The 13466-nt window shown below is 39.2% G+C and overlaps 1 protein-coding gene across 1 annotated transcript in view; it reads right to left on the bottom strand.

Annotated features, from left to right (window-relative positions):
- The window catches only part of LOC140237623 (thyroid hormone receptor alpha-like), a 201159-nt gene that overhangs the window by 34507 nt on the left and 153186 nt on the right, over positions 1 to 13466 (bottom strand). The window contains exon 3 of the mRNA XM_072317549.1: positions 9867 to 9999. Coding sequence (XP_072173650.1) covers positions 9867 to 9999 — 133 coding nt within the window. The remainder of the gene's footprint in view (positions 1 to 9866; positions 10000 to 13466) is intronic.

Below are 13466 nucleotides of genomic sequence, written 5' to 3'. Positions count from 1 at the left end.
TATCTATAAACACAAATCTAAAAGTATAAGAGCTGATGTAATAACATATAGAGTGTGTGGCAAGAATGTATATAGAAATGTTTGTAAGTTTTGATGAACTTTCTTCACAAAATATACATGATGGACACACATGCAGTGCATGGGTCTGCAAAGGTAGCCTAGTACTGTACTGGAATTTACGGTGAGCCCCGAAAAAAATTTAATTCAAAATCTAACGGTCAATAAAAATGTACTAAATGTTACCTTCCACTTTCAATACTTTATGGGAGTTTCTAAAATGATACTCTCTTCAACATACCACTGTATTTATACAACTCTTCATTTAAGGCATGCAAATGGGATTCCCTACCTTTAAAATTCAGTTCTATGATCTGAATTTTGTGCTTCGGAAATTATGTGGCAACTGGGAAGGCAATTAAATGCTTTCAGGAGAGTAAACCCAGGACCATTGGCTTCATGCAGTCTACTCTATTAAGGGCTAAGACAATCAATGCCGTGTGGAAGACCACTAGCTCTCAGATTTGAGGTCTGCAAACCAGAGACCTTGAGACTAAGATGAGAGCCCCTCATCCCCCACGCTCCTCTCCAACTGTCAGTCTTCTGAACTGAACTGCAACACCCCCTTGTGATGGCCAATCAGAAATCGGTGCCTTTGTACGTTTTGCATCGTTTCAGCACACTTTGCGAAGATTGGAGGGATTGCCCGCAAACACAGCGTCGTCACACACACCCCACGCACTGTGAGTCTAAAAAGAAGATGGATCCAATAGAAGTTGGTACCAACCAAATGTCCACTGTCACAGTTGACCTTGGCGGCAGAACTCTTTGTCATTGGCAGTGGCATTTCCATCGGATTAACTTTGGAAAGTTCGGACGGGATTTTCCGTTGACGTGATGGGAAAAATGCAAAAACTGAACTCTTAATTTTGGAGCTTGATTTGATCCTGAGCTACAAATATCTACGCTTGGAGTCATGTAGAGGGCAAGTGTCTTTGAAGCAAGGTAAACAAATAGAGAATGCAATAAGACACAATAACACACACACAAAGTTGTTCTATACAAGCTAGCAGTAGAAGGCTACATAAAGCTGCATACTTGTACACAAGTAGGCAGATTCACGTAGAACAGGTAACTCTCATAAAAATATTTGGACCCCCCCACCAAAAAAAAAAAAAGTAAAAAAATAGATGTTTGCACAAGCAGGCACACATTGCCATCTTGTCTTAACAGACTGACAAAAGAATGATATATTACTTGCTTATGTCTCTAACTAAAAATTTCTTGAGATGAATGTGATATCTTTCGGGTACTGGTGGTATAAGTTAATGCAGAAAAAAAGTTGGTTTGATATGTTTAAGATTTGTTCTAAAAGTAGAGGCAGTTGCTGACATGGATGGCACTATCAAAATCCATGCTGCTCTACAGACATCGCAACCTCTTGTATAAAACTGCTCACGTCCGTGCCCTAATGTGAGGAGTTACCAACATTTTCCCCAGAATAGGCTATGACCTATTGGTATTCAAAGAAGTTGTGACTCTTGCATTAGGGGGAAAAAGGACAACAATGACACAAATATAGCATTGACTACAAACACTAAACAAAACAATAAAACAAAACAAAAAATTAATAAAGAATAATATGATGTTGTGTATTTCTGTTCATGCACCTGCATTGGATGCAGACTGGTTTTACCTCAGATCTATCTCGAGTTGATACACAAAGACATCCAAGAATTTCCTTGAGCGTCAACCACAGATCTATAATTACATGTATTTTAAAAATCCTGTTTACACAGAAGACTGCTGGTAATTAACACTCCAGGACCCCACTTCACATCTTAAAGATGTTACAATAGCAATTTCTGCTGGAATGGCAGCTTCCCACACCAACAGCCAATCAGGAAGCTGGATTCTTGTCGTTACTATGACAATTGCAGGGTTCGAAATTGGCGATGGTCCGCTGGCCATTGGCCACCCAAAATCATGTCGGACTAGCCAAAAATCATAAAATTCTGAAGTTACTAGTCCGTCTGGCTAGCCAAAATATTGCTTCAGTATCAAAATTGATTCTAGGTAGTCCGCCTGGCTAGTTAAAAAAAAAAGTTAAGTGCGACCCCTGAATTGCCATTCCAGCAAGAGTTGCTACATATCAACTTTAAAAAAAAAAATGAAATGGGGTCCAGATTTGTGACGAAGCTTCACTATGTGGATAATTTTATAAGCGCTTTGAGGGAGGCAAAGGCAAATTCAAGCCAGAGACACACTTTGCCAGCACCCATTTCACACTGACGGTGTTGCTTGCATGGATTGGGTGATTTGCACTTCGGTGTTTCTGTCACGATTTTGCCCTTTCCCCCAGCCCCCGCCCCTCACAAAGAAAATGAAGTTCTGATCAAGCCTGTTTTACAAGTTACAGTTTTCCCTTGTAAGCATCCATCATGCTGTTCTAAATCTTATCCGTGGTTTCTTGTGAGTGATCAGTGTTTTCTGAGAATCTAACTTTGGGATTCCATCCAAAATGTATCAAATCATCAACAACAACAACAACAACAACAAATGCATCTCTTGCCATTGTTCCTCATAATTGTAAACTTGCATACAATTTGTGAAAAATTTGTAAGACATTTCTTTAAGCACTAACAAAAGAACAAAATTTTACACTTATACCTAGATTAGTTAATCACACTTTTTGTAAGGACTAAAGTTCATTTAAGTTCACCACATACTTGTTTAGGTATTGAATGCTCCTCTCCACCTCCCCCTCCAAAAAAGAGGTCATTTTTGAATTATTCACTCATAAAACTTTGGTGATTTGATTATCCTGACACTCCATCACAACATCCCTGCATGGCTATGCATAAATGTGCTACATTTAAGTTCTGGTACTAAACTTCTATATGGCCGCCTCAACGAAATGTTCAAAATCCCTATCTCGAGTTCAAAGTGGTGAGTAACGCTGAAATTAGGTGCAAACAAATATTTTAATGTACTGAGTTAAAACATGGACTAATGTGATGTGTCTGACAAACGCAATGCCCGTTATTTTGAATTCCAATATGGCTGCGAAGACAAACATCACGACTAACATTCACAGGCATGATGAAAAGTACAGCAAAAATGAAGCATAATGCACCTTTCACTGATGTCACAATGTAAATATGGCAGCACGCACTCAATCAGTTACAAACGCGTGCTCAATCAGGTAGCCAAGTCTACAAACCTGGGGTAGAGATTTTCAATACTCCAACATGGCAACTAGGTAGGAAAATTCAAATTGGCTGCCGTGCAGCTTGTCAAACATATCAAATAAGTCTGTTATTGAAGTCATCATATCACCACGCTTTTATGTATCAAATTTCAATGGCTTATGCCATTCAGAACTGAAGATAGGGATCTTTGACGGCGGCCATATTGGAATTCAAAATGGCAGCCGACCCCGTTGCCAGATTTCTTGGATCCGGCAATCAATCAACGCCCCAAAATACCCCTATACTAGTATTTCATACTTCCCGTCAGATGTGAGCATTTATTTCACATATCTGCCCCACTATTGGTGTGATGCTGTGGTCAACAAAGGAAAACAAAACTGCAAAGCAGTTCCAATCTCTTAATCACTTTCTCAACAATATAATTTGCAGGTAACAAACTTAAGAGATATGTCAAACGTTTTAAGTCACTTTGTGATCTTCAAATTCTCTCACTCAGCATTTTGCAGCATATGCTGATAATGCATAGTATATGTAAACAATGGGGGCGGGTATACATCTCAGATGATGTCATATCATTGTTCTGACTTTTTCTAAAATGTAAATTGTGATAGAAAAGACAAGAAGTCAAAAGTTCACGCTTATTTATTTTTTTTTTTGTTATTCCTTCTATAACTGTTGCAAAGAAATCATTGTAGTACCGCAAATTTGTCAGGTCAAAGCGGCAATGACATGCAAAGCCACTTAAATCCTATGGCTTTCCACACACACAGGATTCCGGATGCTGCGCCGGAGAGGTGTCGTAATGGGGAGAAGGGTGAACTCCGGAAAGGGCAAGTCAATGATAATCTGCCAAATACTGATCAGCCACGTTTCTCTCTCCTCAATTCTATCCCTTCGCCGCTAAACTGAGCTAAAGTGGCCTTTGTTTGCAGCTCGGGTTTACGGCCTATCTCTTTCCTTGGAGCGGACGCAGAAAACAGAAGCGGGCAAACACATCATTTGAACCAGCAAAGTGATGGAGATTTGTATTTCTGGCTCGGGATAAAGTAAGAAAAGAGAAAGGAAAGAGGGAGATGACTTGAAGTAATAATTCCCCAACAGAAGTCATCATTGCTATCTTCCCCCTTGTTCATTAGCTTTGTTTGTTTGTTTTCATCATTTGAAAGTCGTGAGATTGAAGAAGAAAGTGAAAGTCACTTCTTATACGTAGTTTGGTGAACGGAAAGTTTGTCGCGCGCAAACAGTTGCTCGGAGCGTTACTTAACTCTAATCTTTGCCATCAATCCCTTGACCCTCGCAGTATACAAAGCTCTGACATTTGCTAGGACTATTTGCCAAACGCTTTTTTTTTTCTTTTTTAACCCTGACCATGCATGCCTTGCTTTACCACTGGCAAGTCCTCTGGTGTGGTTTCTTCAGCTACTAAAGTGCACCAAATAGCCTGGAACTATACGCTGCATGAACAACATGATAGCAGGGCTGCCAAACTTAAAGGTAGGGAATCCCATTTGCACGCCTTAAATGAAGAGTTGTATAAATACAGTGGTATGTTGAAGAGAGTATCATTTTAGAAACTCTCATAAAGTATTGAAAGTGGAAGGTAACATTTAGTACATTTTTTTGACCGTTAGATATTGAATTGAATTGTTTACTGGGCTCACCGTAAATTCCAGTACATTACTAGGCTACCTTTGCAGACCCATGTACTGCATGTGTGTCCATCATGTATATTTTGTGAAGAAAGTTCATCTACACTTACAAACATTTCTATATACATTCTTGCCACACACTCTACATGTATATGTTATAACATCAGCTCTTGTACTTTTAGATTTGTGTTTATAGATCACAAATACAAAAGAATGCAACAAAAAGGCTTAAGTGTGGCTGACACACAGAACTACTGAGTAGTTGAGTTTTGTGCATTATTCAAATTTTAGATAACTGTTGACTTACAAATTTCTAAGCAGTGGCCAAAGCAAGTCCCCTGAGGTTCATATGTAATGTTTTGCTGCATTTTGGGAGGTCTGTAAAAGGTATCCCCTACCTTTAATGCATCGAAACCAGGTAAGTTCTTCAAACTGAGCAATCGGGGAGATTGCCTGTGTGATAAAAATGCATGTTTATAGACAAAAATGATTTCCACATTGGGAGGCTTCTAGATTTTCTTGTGAGGACAAGAACACATCTATTTAACGTTTGTAGATTTTTAGAAGTATGCAGATAGATTTCATGCAAAATGAAGCTTAACTTTTTATCATGATACAGATCCATTAAGGGACTTTGTAATATTGCTCTAACAAGAGCAACATTAACCAAAAAAAAAAAACTTCACAGAATAGCACATTCTTTCCGCAAAAAGAACTAGAAATGTCGCTTTGGCGACTGGTATGCCTCCGCCATAATGCATGATTTTCCCAATAGGTCTAGATAGTACATGTGGACACTGTGTGATTACATTTTCACAAAATTGGCAAAATATTGGAATGACAAGTTTGTCACAAATGTGTTGAATGTTCACCTTCCTTGACGTTGGTTTAATTGGATGAATAAGAGAGCATGTATCTAGGGATTTAAGGACTTTAACTTGACTTTGACCCATTCATACATTTAGGCATTGAATAATTTTCAAGGTACAGGTGTGGAGAATAAGTGCAATTTCTGAATTGAATAGTAAATTGTTACCCTTTTCATCTGGCCCTTGACCCTAAAATTCATAAGATAATTACTTTCAGGTAGAACATGCATAACATGTACTAAGTTTCAAGGTAACTTGAGCCACTTCCGTGATATGGAGGAAAAAGTTAGTTCAGCACTTTCACTTGATCTTTGACCTTTTGACCTTTGAGGCAAAAAGAGAAAAAAAAAAAACTTTCCAGAGAATTTCTATTACGTTACACACGCATACACCAAGTGTAAAAAAATAACCCTGCTGGCATTGCATAAATATGAGGGTAATAGTAAAATTTTGAAGTCTTGCACTTGACCTTTGACCCCATGAACCCTACATTCTCTAGATAATCACTTCCAGTCAGTACATGTATATATACTATGTTCCATGAAGATACCTTGAACAATTTTCCAAGGTACGGAGAAAAAAAAGAAGTTTTAATATTTTTACTTGCCCTTTTGAACTTTTGACCTTTGACCTTTGACCTCATGACCCAAACTTTCACCAGAGAATCTTAATTGGGTAATACATGTATACACTAAGTTTCAAGAAAATATCTTCAGGCATTCAATAGATATGGTGGAAATAGTGAAATTTTATGTATTTGACCCTGACCTTTTGACCTTTGACCTTTGACCTCATGATGCAAACTTTCACCAGAGAATCTTAATTGGGTATACACTAAGTTTCAAGAAAATCTCTTCAGGCATTCATCATAGATATGGTGGAAATAGTGAAATTTTATGTATTCGACCCTGACCTTTTGACCTTTGACCTCATGACCCAAACTTTCACCAGAGAATCTTAATTGGGTAATACATGTATACAATAAGTTTCAAGAAAATATCTTCAGGCATTCAATAGATATGTTGGAAATAGTGAAATTTTATGTATTTGACCTTGACCTTTTGACCTTTGACCTTGAGCATGTGCACCCAAAAGTTGATAGGCACAACTTCACCCCCTAATACACATACATGCCAAGTTTCATTAGGATACCTCAACAGGTTTCGATAGTTACCTTGTCCACAAAATTCATTACGGACGGACGGAAGGACGGACGGACGGACGGACGGACGGAAGGACGGACGGACGGACGGACGGACGGAAGGACGGACGGACGGACGGACGGACAACCCGAAAACATAATGCCTCCGGCACCACTTCGTGGCGGAGGCATAAAAAAAAAGAATACTCAGGCAAATACCCCATATTTATACCATGCCCGACTTAAGTTCCTTCAGTGGCTTTGATTTGTGTCACATAAGCCTTGTGCTTGGTTGAGAGACGGAATTTGACAATGTGATCTGATCTTTCTTTTTTCTTTTTTTTTTCTCCAAACAATCAAATACGGGTCGTCTCAGAGACGATTCAAGCCGTCTCAGGCATGGTACGAATGCAACAAACACTATCAACGCTTGCGATACAGCTATTAGTCGACCCGGATGTTGATATATTTTGGGTCACCCAGTATGGCACGGCATCATTGCCCTTCAGGATCGATGCGCGGCACGCAGGTAGATTTCACGCAAATTGGAATCTCAACTGCAGAGTGCTATTGAATCTGAAAGGCAGATAGTATTACCACGACAGCAGAAACAGTTACGGCAGAGCAGATTCTCAAACAGATAACGTAGATAGGATAAACTGACTAACAACCCATTTTTTTTTTCCAACATGGCTCTCAAATACAGCTGTAAAAAAGTGGCTTGAGTTTTGGTCTGCAGCTAAATCGGAGTACGACTGACATTCCTGTAAAATGATGGCACAGTTACTCATGTGCTTTGAAGTTATTTTGCAATGCAAGGGCATACAGAGGGTGGGCCGTACCTCTTGCCATATTGTAGAGGTGCCTATTTTGTAAAATTTACAAATGAATACATCTTGCCCTAGCATATTTTAAAATGTTGCATGGAGAGAAAATGCATGACGTGTAAAAGCTTGGAAAACAGAGGATTGCAATCTACATTAAGGGCTCTGCATTCTTTAAATCAACAATGATGCATGAAGGGAAGTAGATATGTATCCAAAGGATTCCCTGTGATACCACCAGCACAGAGGCAAAATGGAGACGATGCTGCTTGGTTAATTGGGGTTCATCCCACTTGAAATTACTGATGGGATTAACTATACACAGTCCAGTCGCTGTACAAATAGCAACAGGGCTGTACCAGAGCGGCCCACAACACAAAGAGAGCTCAGCGATCGCTTTACGATCGCTTTGAGTTTTGATACTTGACATCATTTTTTGGTCATCTCAAACTCACTAAATGTAATATTCGTTAATGACACTACATACGGCCTGTAGCTATGTTATCGATATTGACATACACATTTCACAACCTACCGAAAATGAAGATTATATGCAGCATGTGCGAACGGTACATCTGATAATCGGGAGTTCACGCGATCTGAATGCACTTTTAAAGGTCTCGCTGTCGACCGTGCTGCTACCAAAGAACACACGCACACAATAGATCGCTGCACTTCCAGCCACACACGCGCACGCATAATTTGCTGAGTGGTCAACGCACCATTTTGAATTCTGCAACGATGAACCCCGACAGTCAGGGATTGCGCTAGGAAGTGCCATTTTTTGTTCAATGGACTTGTCGTGAGGGCTCTCTATGGTTGTATGTACCTTCTGTTATATAAGCATGCACCTTTATATGTGAGTAACGTATAAATTTCTATAAGTAAAGTATAAATTGTTATAAGTTTTGTAGTTGTGTTGTGGTTCCCCGATTTGATGGCAAAGCCCCGTCTGCCTGATGCTGTGCTTTGCACAGCATCTGGTTGGGCTATGATGGGATATGAAGGGGGTGGTGGAGGGGAGGGGGAAGAGGAGTCTCACAAAAACTTGATTTCTAGTCTGCATATTCTGTTGGCTGCAAAGCAGTAGGTTTTCTAGTAAAGACACAAGCCATCCAAACATGAGGCAATGATTGCGAATATAGCAACAGTCACTTTTTTTTGTCGTCTACATTTTGTTGACATTAATCCCTTAAATCCAGATACATTTGTATGTGGTCACAACATCAGAATGATCTTGATACAATACTCTTTTGTATTCACTGAAGTGGATATTGACTGACAAAGCATGTAAATTCTATTTATAAAGCCATCATAACTTTAACTTGCTTTGTTTTGCAAATACAAGAAAGGCTTAAAGGGATGGTATAGTTTTGGTTGAAATTCAAATTTGAACTTTTGGTGAGATAATTAGAAACCACTTATGAAATGGTAAAGAGCATATTTTTCCGAGAGGAGATCAAAGTTTATTTGATAAAAATAGGTTCTAAAATGGCTGAGATATCCAAAAACAAAGTGGTCCTAATGAAAGGTGGGTCCCATCTTTTATTACAATACTTTGTTTTGATGTTTTAATATATCAACTATTTCAAAACCAATTTTCATTAAATGAACTTTGAATTGCTCTTAGAATTGTATACTCTTTCATATTTCATATAAGATTTCTCATTTTCTCACAAAAAGTTATCATTTCAATTCCCCATCTCAACCAAAACTACACCATCCCTTTAAACAAACAATGAAACAAAAGCAGCAACAACACCACTATAATATTATGTCTAGAAGCATGGTATCACATGCTCAGGTGATTGGATATCAAATATCAAACATAAATCCCCGCTAAGGCTGGCCACAGCCCCAGGGCTAGTCATACATAGCTGGGAGGTGTCACCAGTCCAACAATAAGCCTCGGGCTGAGCCCCGGAGCCTCGAAAGGCAACGCGAGGCTGGCTTGTGTGTCAATGGGGACCATATCGCTTGAGCAAGCCTGAAGCTCCCGCGTGAATTTTTCACGAACGACTGATAGGCGGCCTCAGGCTGGCCACAGGAAACTGGCCCTGGGGCCATCTTTTATGTGCATTAAGACAGGGGTCATACAGTGTGCCAAAAGAGCAGGGGACTCGGGTTGGGCAGGCAACTCGGGCAGGACATTATCTGGGCGTGGCAACACTCACCAATTTGAAGAAGAATACGCTGGTCCTCCTTGCTGATATCCCCAAAACCAGGAATAGATTGGGCAAAGTGGACGATCCTCTCGTACTGGCTGCCAAGTAACGATGATAACCTCACTAAGATATCTTCCTTTGTCTGCAGAAATGCAACGAAAAAAGGGAAAAGACAGAAAAAAAAACTTAATAGACGATCTGCACAGGTCAGATGATCTTAGGAGCTTAGTGGCAAATTAGCTCACTTTATCCTTGATTGTGAATATGTATTTTGAATTTGTAAAAGAAAAAACAAACTATTGCAATTAATTCTGGAAATGTTTCAGGAGTGGCCATGTTTCACTGTATCATAGATTGTAAATAATGAAACACTCAAGGCTATTACACTGAATCACTTGAATGTTTCATACGTGACGGTGTTTCAATTTATCCTTGATTGTGAATACGACAAAACTTGTGATGAAAAAGCTTTGATATAATACATCTCTCTCTCTCTCTCTCTTTTTCAATGTTTCGAAAGTGGTGATGTTTCACTGTACTGCATATTGGGAATATTTGGTATTTTTTTAAAGATAAAAACCAAAATAACAGCAAAAGCCACCACAATTAATTCTTGACATGTTTCACGAGTGGACATGTTGGTCTTTGTCCTTGAATGCGAATATGGTGCCATAGCTCATTTTATCCCAGAGTGAGCAATCATTGCCCCCCCCCCCCCCTTCATTCATGCATCATAAGGGAAGAAGTTCGGAACAACGGAGGGGTCAGACCTGCTCTGGTATCTATCTCCACACCACCACCGCCACATCATTTTTTCTCTTTTTTTCTGCGGCAGTTGGCGTATCGAGACGACTGGTTTATGAAGATTGACTGGCAGCAGGAGTAACGCGAATACGTCGCAGAAATCCCTCTGCACTTTGATACCCTCTCTCCTTTCATGGCAGTGCACTCGCACGAACCCAGAGGGACCAGAAGCAGAGGCATGTCAGGAAGGTCTTCGCATCCCACGATCACACACCAAGGTATCATCTGTGAGTTTGGTGGGCGTCCCTGACGTTTTTTTTTTTTTTTTTTTTTTTTCACAATACTCTCCCTGCCCCGCTTGTTTGACACACCCTCAGTGTGAACACCACACGGATACATTAGACGGAAGCTCCATACTAACACCATAAGAATGTATTTCGTTTGATAAGCAGAAGAGCAATAAATCAAGAGCCCTTTGCTAATAATTTCTATACTCTGTGGGTCTCTCTCTATTTTTTTTTCTCTCATTTAAGATAGATTCTTCCTTTCTTTATACTTGATTAGCAATCAGTCTAAAAAATGTAACAGGCTTGGCATTAAACCAGGGTGCCATTTCAAATATTTGGTTACCTTTCAGATAATGAAAGGAAAGTGTCTCACTTTAAAATACCTTCTTTTTTCTGTATGTTTCATGGCAGATTATATAGACTTCATGATGCAAATGTGTCTCCCATGCCCCCTAAACCACTGTGATATGAACATGTCCATCTTGACAGAATCATGGCCAGAGAAACGGCGGGATAAGGAAAATGGGAGGAGGTGGGCTGGGCTTGCCTCGGCAGCTGGGAGAGTCTTGACCGAGTGGATGTTTGCACAAATGCCCCTCCCATTCTTTCCTCAACTACCCAATCCCATCTTCTGTAGCATCTCATATCCGATGAAACTTCTACAAATGAATTCATGGTGGAATTCCAAACCCACAGAACGGGGAGTCATTTCACAAGCTGGGCTAATATGCAGTAAAGAAAACAGCAACACAGCCTCAAATTTGTCTGCATTATGAGACTTGGCATGAAAAAAATGATTCTGCTAAGCTGCACATCAACCTAATTCCTTTTCTCTCTCTCTCTCTCTCTCTCTCTCTCTCTCTCTCTCTTTTAACCATATAGATCTTTTATACTTTGCAGCAACTTCAGAGATTGCATTGCAAACCATATATTTCTTGAATAATATGCTCTGTGGAGAATATATGTCATTTCTCTTCATTTTTTTTTTTTTTTTTTTTGATTCTGGTCAGATTCTCACTTTTCATGATTAATTCAGCACTCAGCATTTAGAGGTTATTCTCATGAATTCAGCTTCCACAGAAAATCTGTTATTATGAGGAGCTACTTTTACCAAGGATCAATTACTGGGTATCATGAATAGAAGGCAGGTAGAAATTGAACCGGTGTGTCTCCACACACTTGCAAGTTATCTATTTCCAGAGGCAGAAATAGGGCAAATGGAGGGGGCAGTTAAGCATTATTTGTACCAAAAGAAGGAGAGATAAAAAATAAAAAGAAGTCACATCACCAGAATATGTTAAGTATCATGGAGCATGTGTTGAAAGCAGTATGGTCACAACTATCACGATAGAAAGAAAGAAAAGAAAAAAAAAAGAAAAGAAAGATTTAATAGATGGAAAGAAAGAAGAAACAAAAGAAAGAAAGAAAGAAAGAAAGAAAGAAAGAAAGAAAGAAAGAAAGAAAAACATCATTTCACTGCCTATCCAGAGGCAATCATCACTGAATGTATGTGAAATAACCATCATGGTTGAAGGGGAGACAAATAGGCTGGTGATAACAGAAGCAATCAAATATTTCAGTCCCTCAGTGGCTGGATTTTTAAAACATTGAACAGAACAGGGAAATCTTGCACATTTCCTTGAATTTCAATGTCATGAAATTCGTTATGGATTTATAAACCAGTCGCGAACAATTAGATCAGATTACCTATCATTGCGACTTCATATGAGGTGTGTGCAAATGTTTGCTGGATGGCCACGAGGAGATCTGTCAGTTGAATGCTTGACAGGATCATCTCAAATTTACAATTTCCACTCAGTGATTGGTGTTGTACAATAACAGATGCTGAATCTTTGCACACACTTGATGCCCTCTGATATGCAAACAAGTGCAACAGCAGCAACAACAACGACAGCAACAGCAACAACAATAACAACAACAACAACCACAACCACAATCACAACCACCACAACAACCGCAACAACAACAACAAATTAAAATCACTTCCATTATTCCTTCTACTTTTGTGGTGTATGCCAAACTAAAGCCATGTAAAATTGTTTGATAACGAGGAATCCAATTCGTACGCAGCAAATGTTTTCAGATCTTCCTTAGATAATAATGCTGTGCATTCTCCCCTCTCGCACCATCCCTGAATCCTTTGCAAATACGAATCACGTTTGACATATGCCACATATTTCATGAATCAGGATTTCAAGCAAAAATTCAAAAGTGGTTCAATTTGAGGTATAGAAATATAACAATACCAAATGTTACGCCTTGTAATGATGCACATCTCTCAAGATCAGGACTTAAAAGATTTCATAAGTAGACAAAATTGCGATCTATAACGATGAAATGAGAAATATTGATTCAAGTATTATTCTTTCTTAAGAAGTAAACTTAGGGTCATTTGCTCTCTAACATTTTTTTTTTAATTGTACTTTCTGGTTTATGAGATAACAGATATTAAGTATACATCTCTGAGTAATATTAGGTGACATTTTTTTCGTTTTTCTTCAACTCAGGAAGAAGCAGCTGTGTATAACACTCACAGCAATATGATCCCATATGCACT

The sequence above is a fragment of the Diadema setosum genome, chromosome 14, assembly GCF_964275005.1.
Source record: "Diadema setosum chromosome 14, eeDiaSeto1, whole genome shotgun sequence".
Taxonomy (NCBI): domain Eukaryota; kingdom Metazoa; phylum Echinodermata; class Echinoidea; order Diadematoida; family Diadematidae; genus Diadema; species Diadema setosum.
Note: the sequence above shows the minus strand (reverse complement) of the source record. Positions and strands in the feature narration are given on the sequence as shown.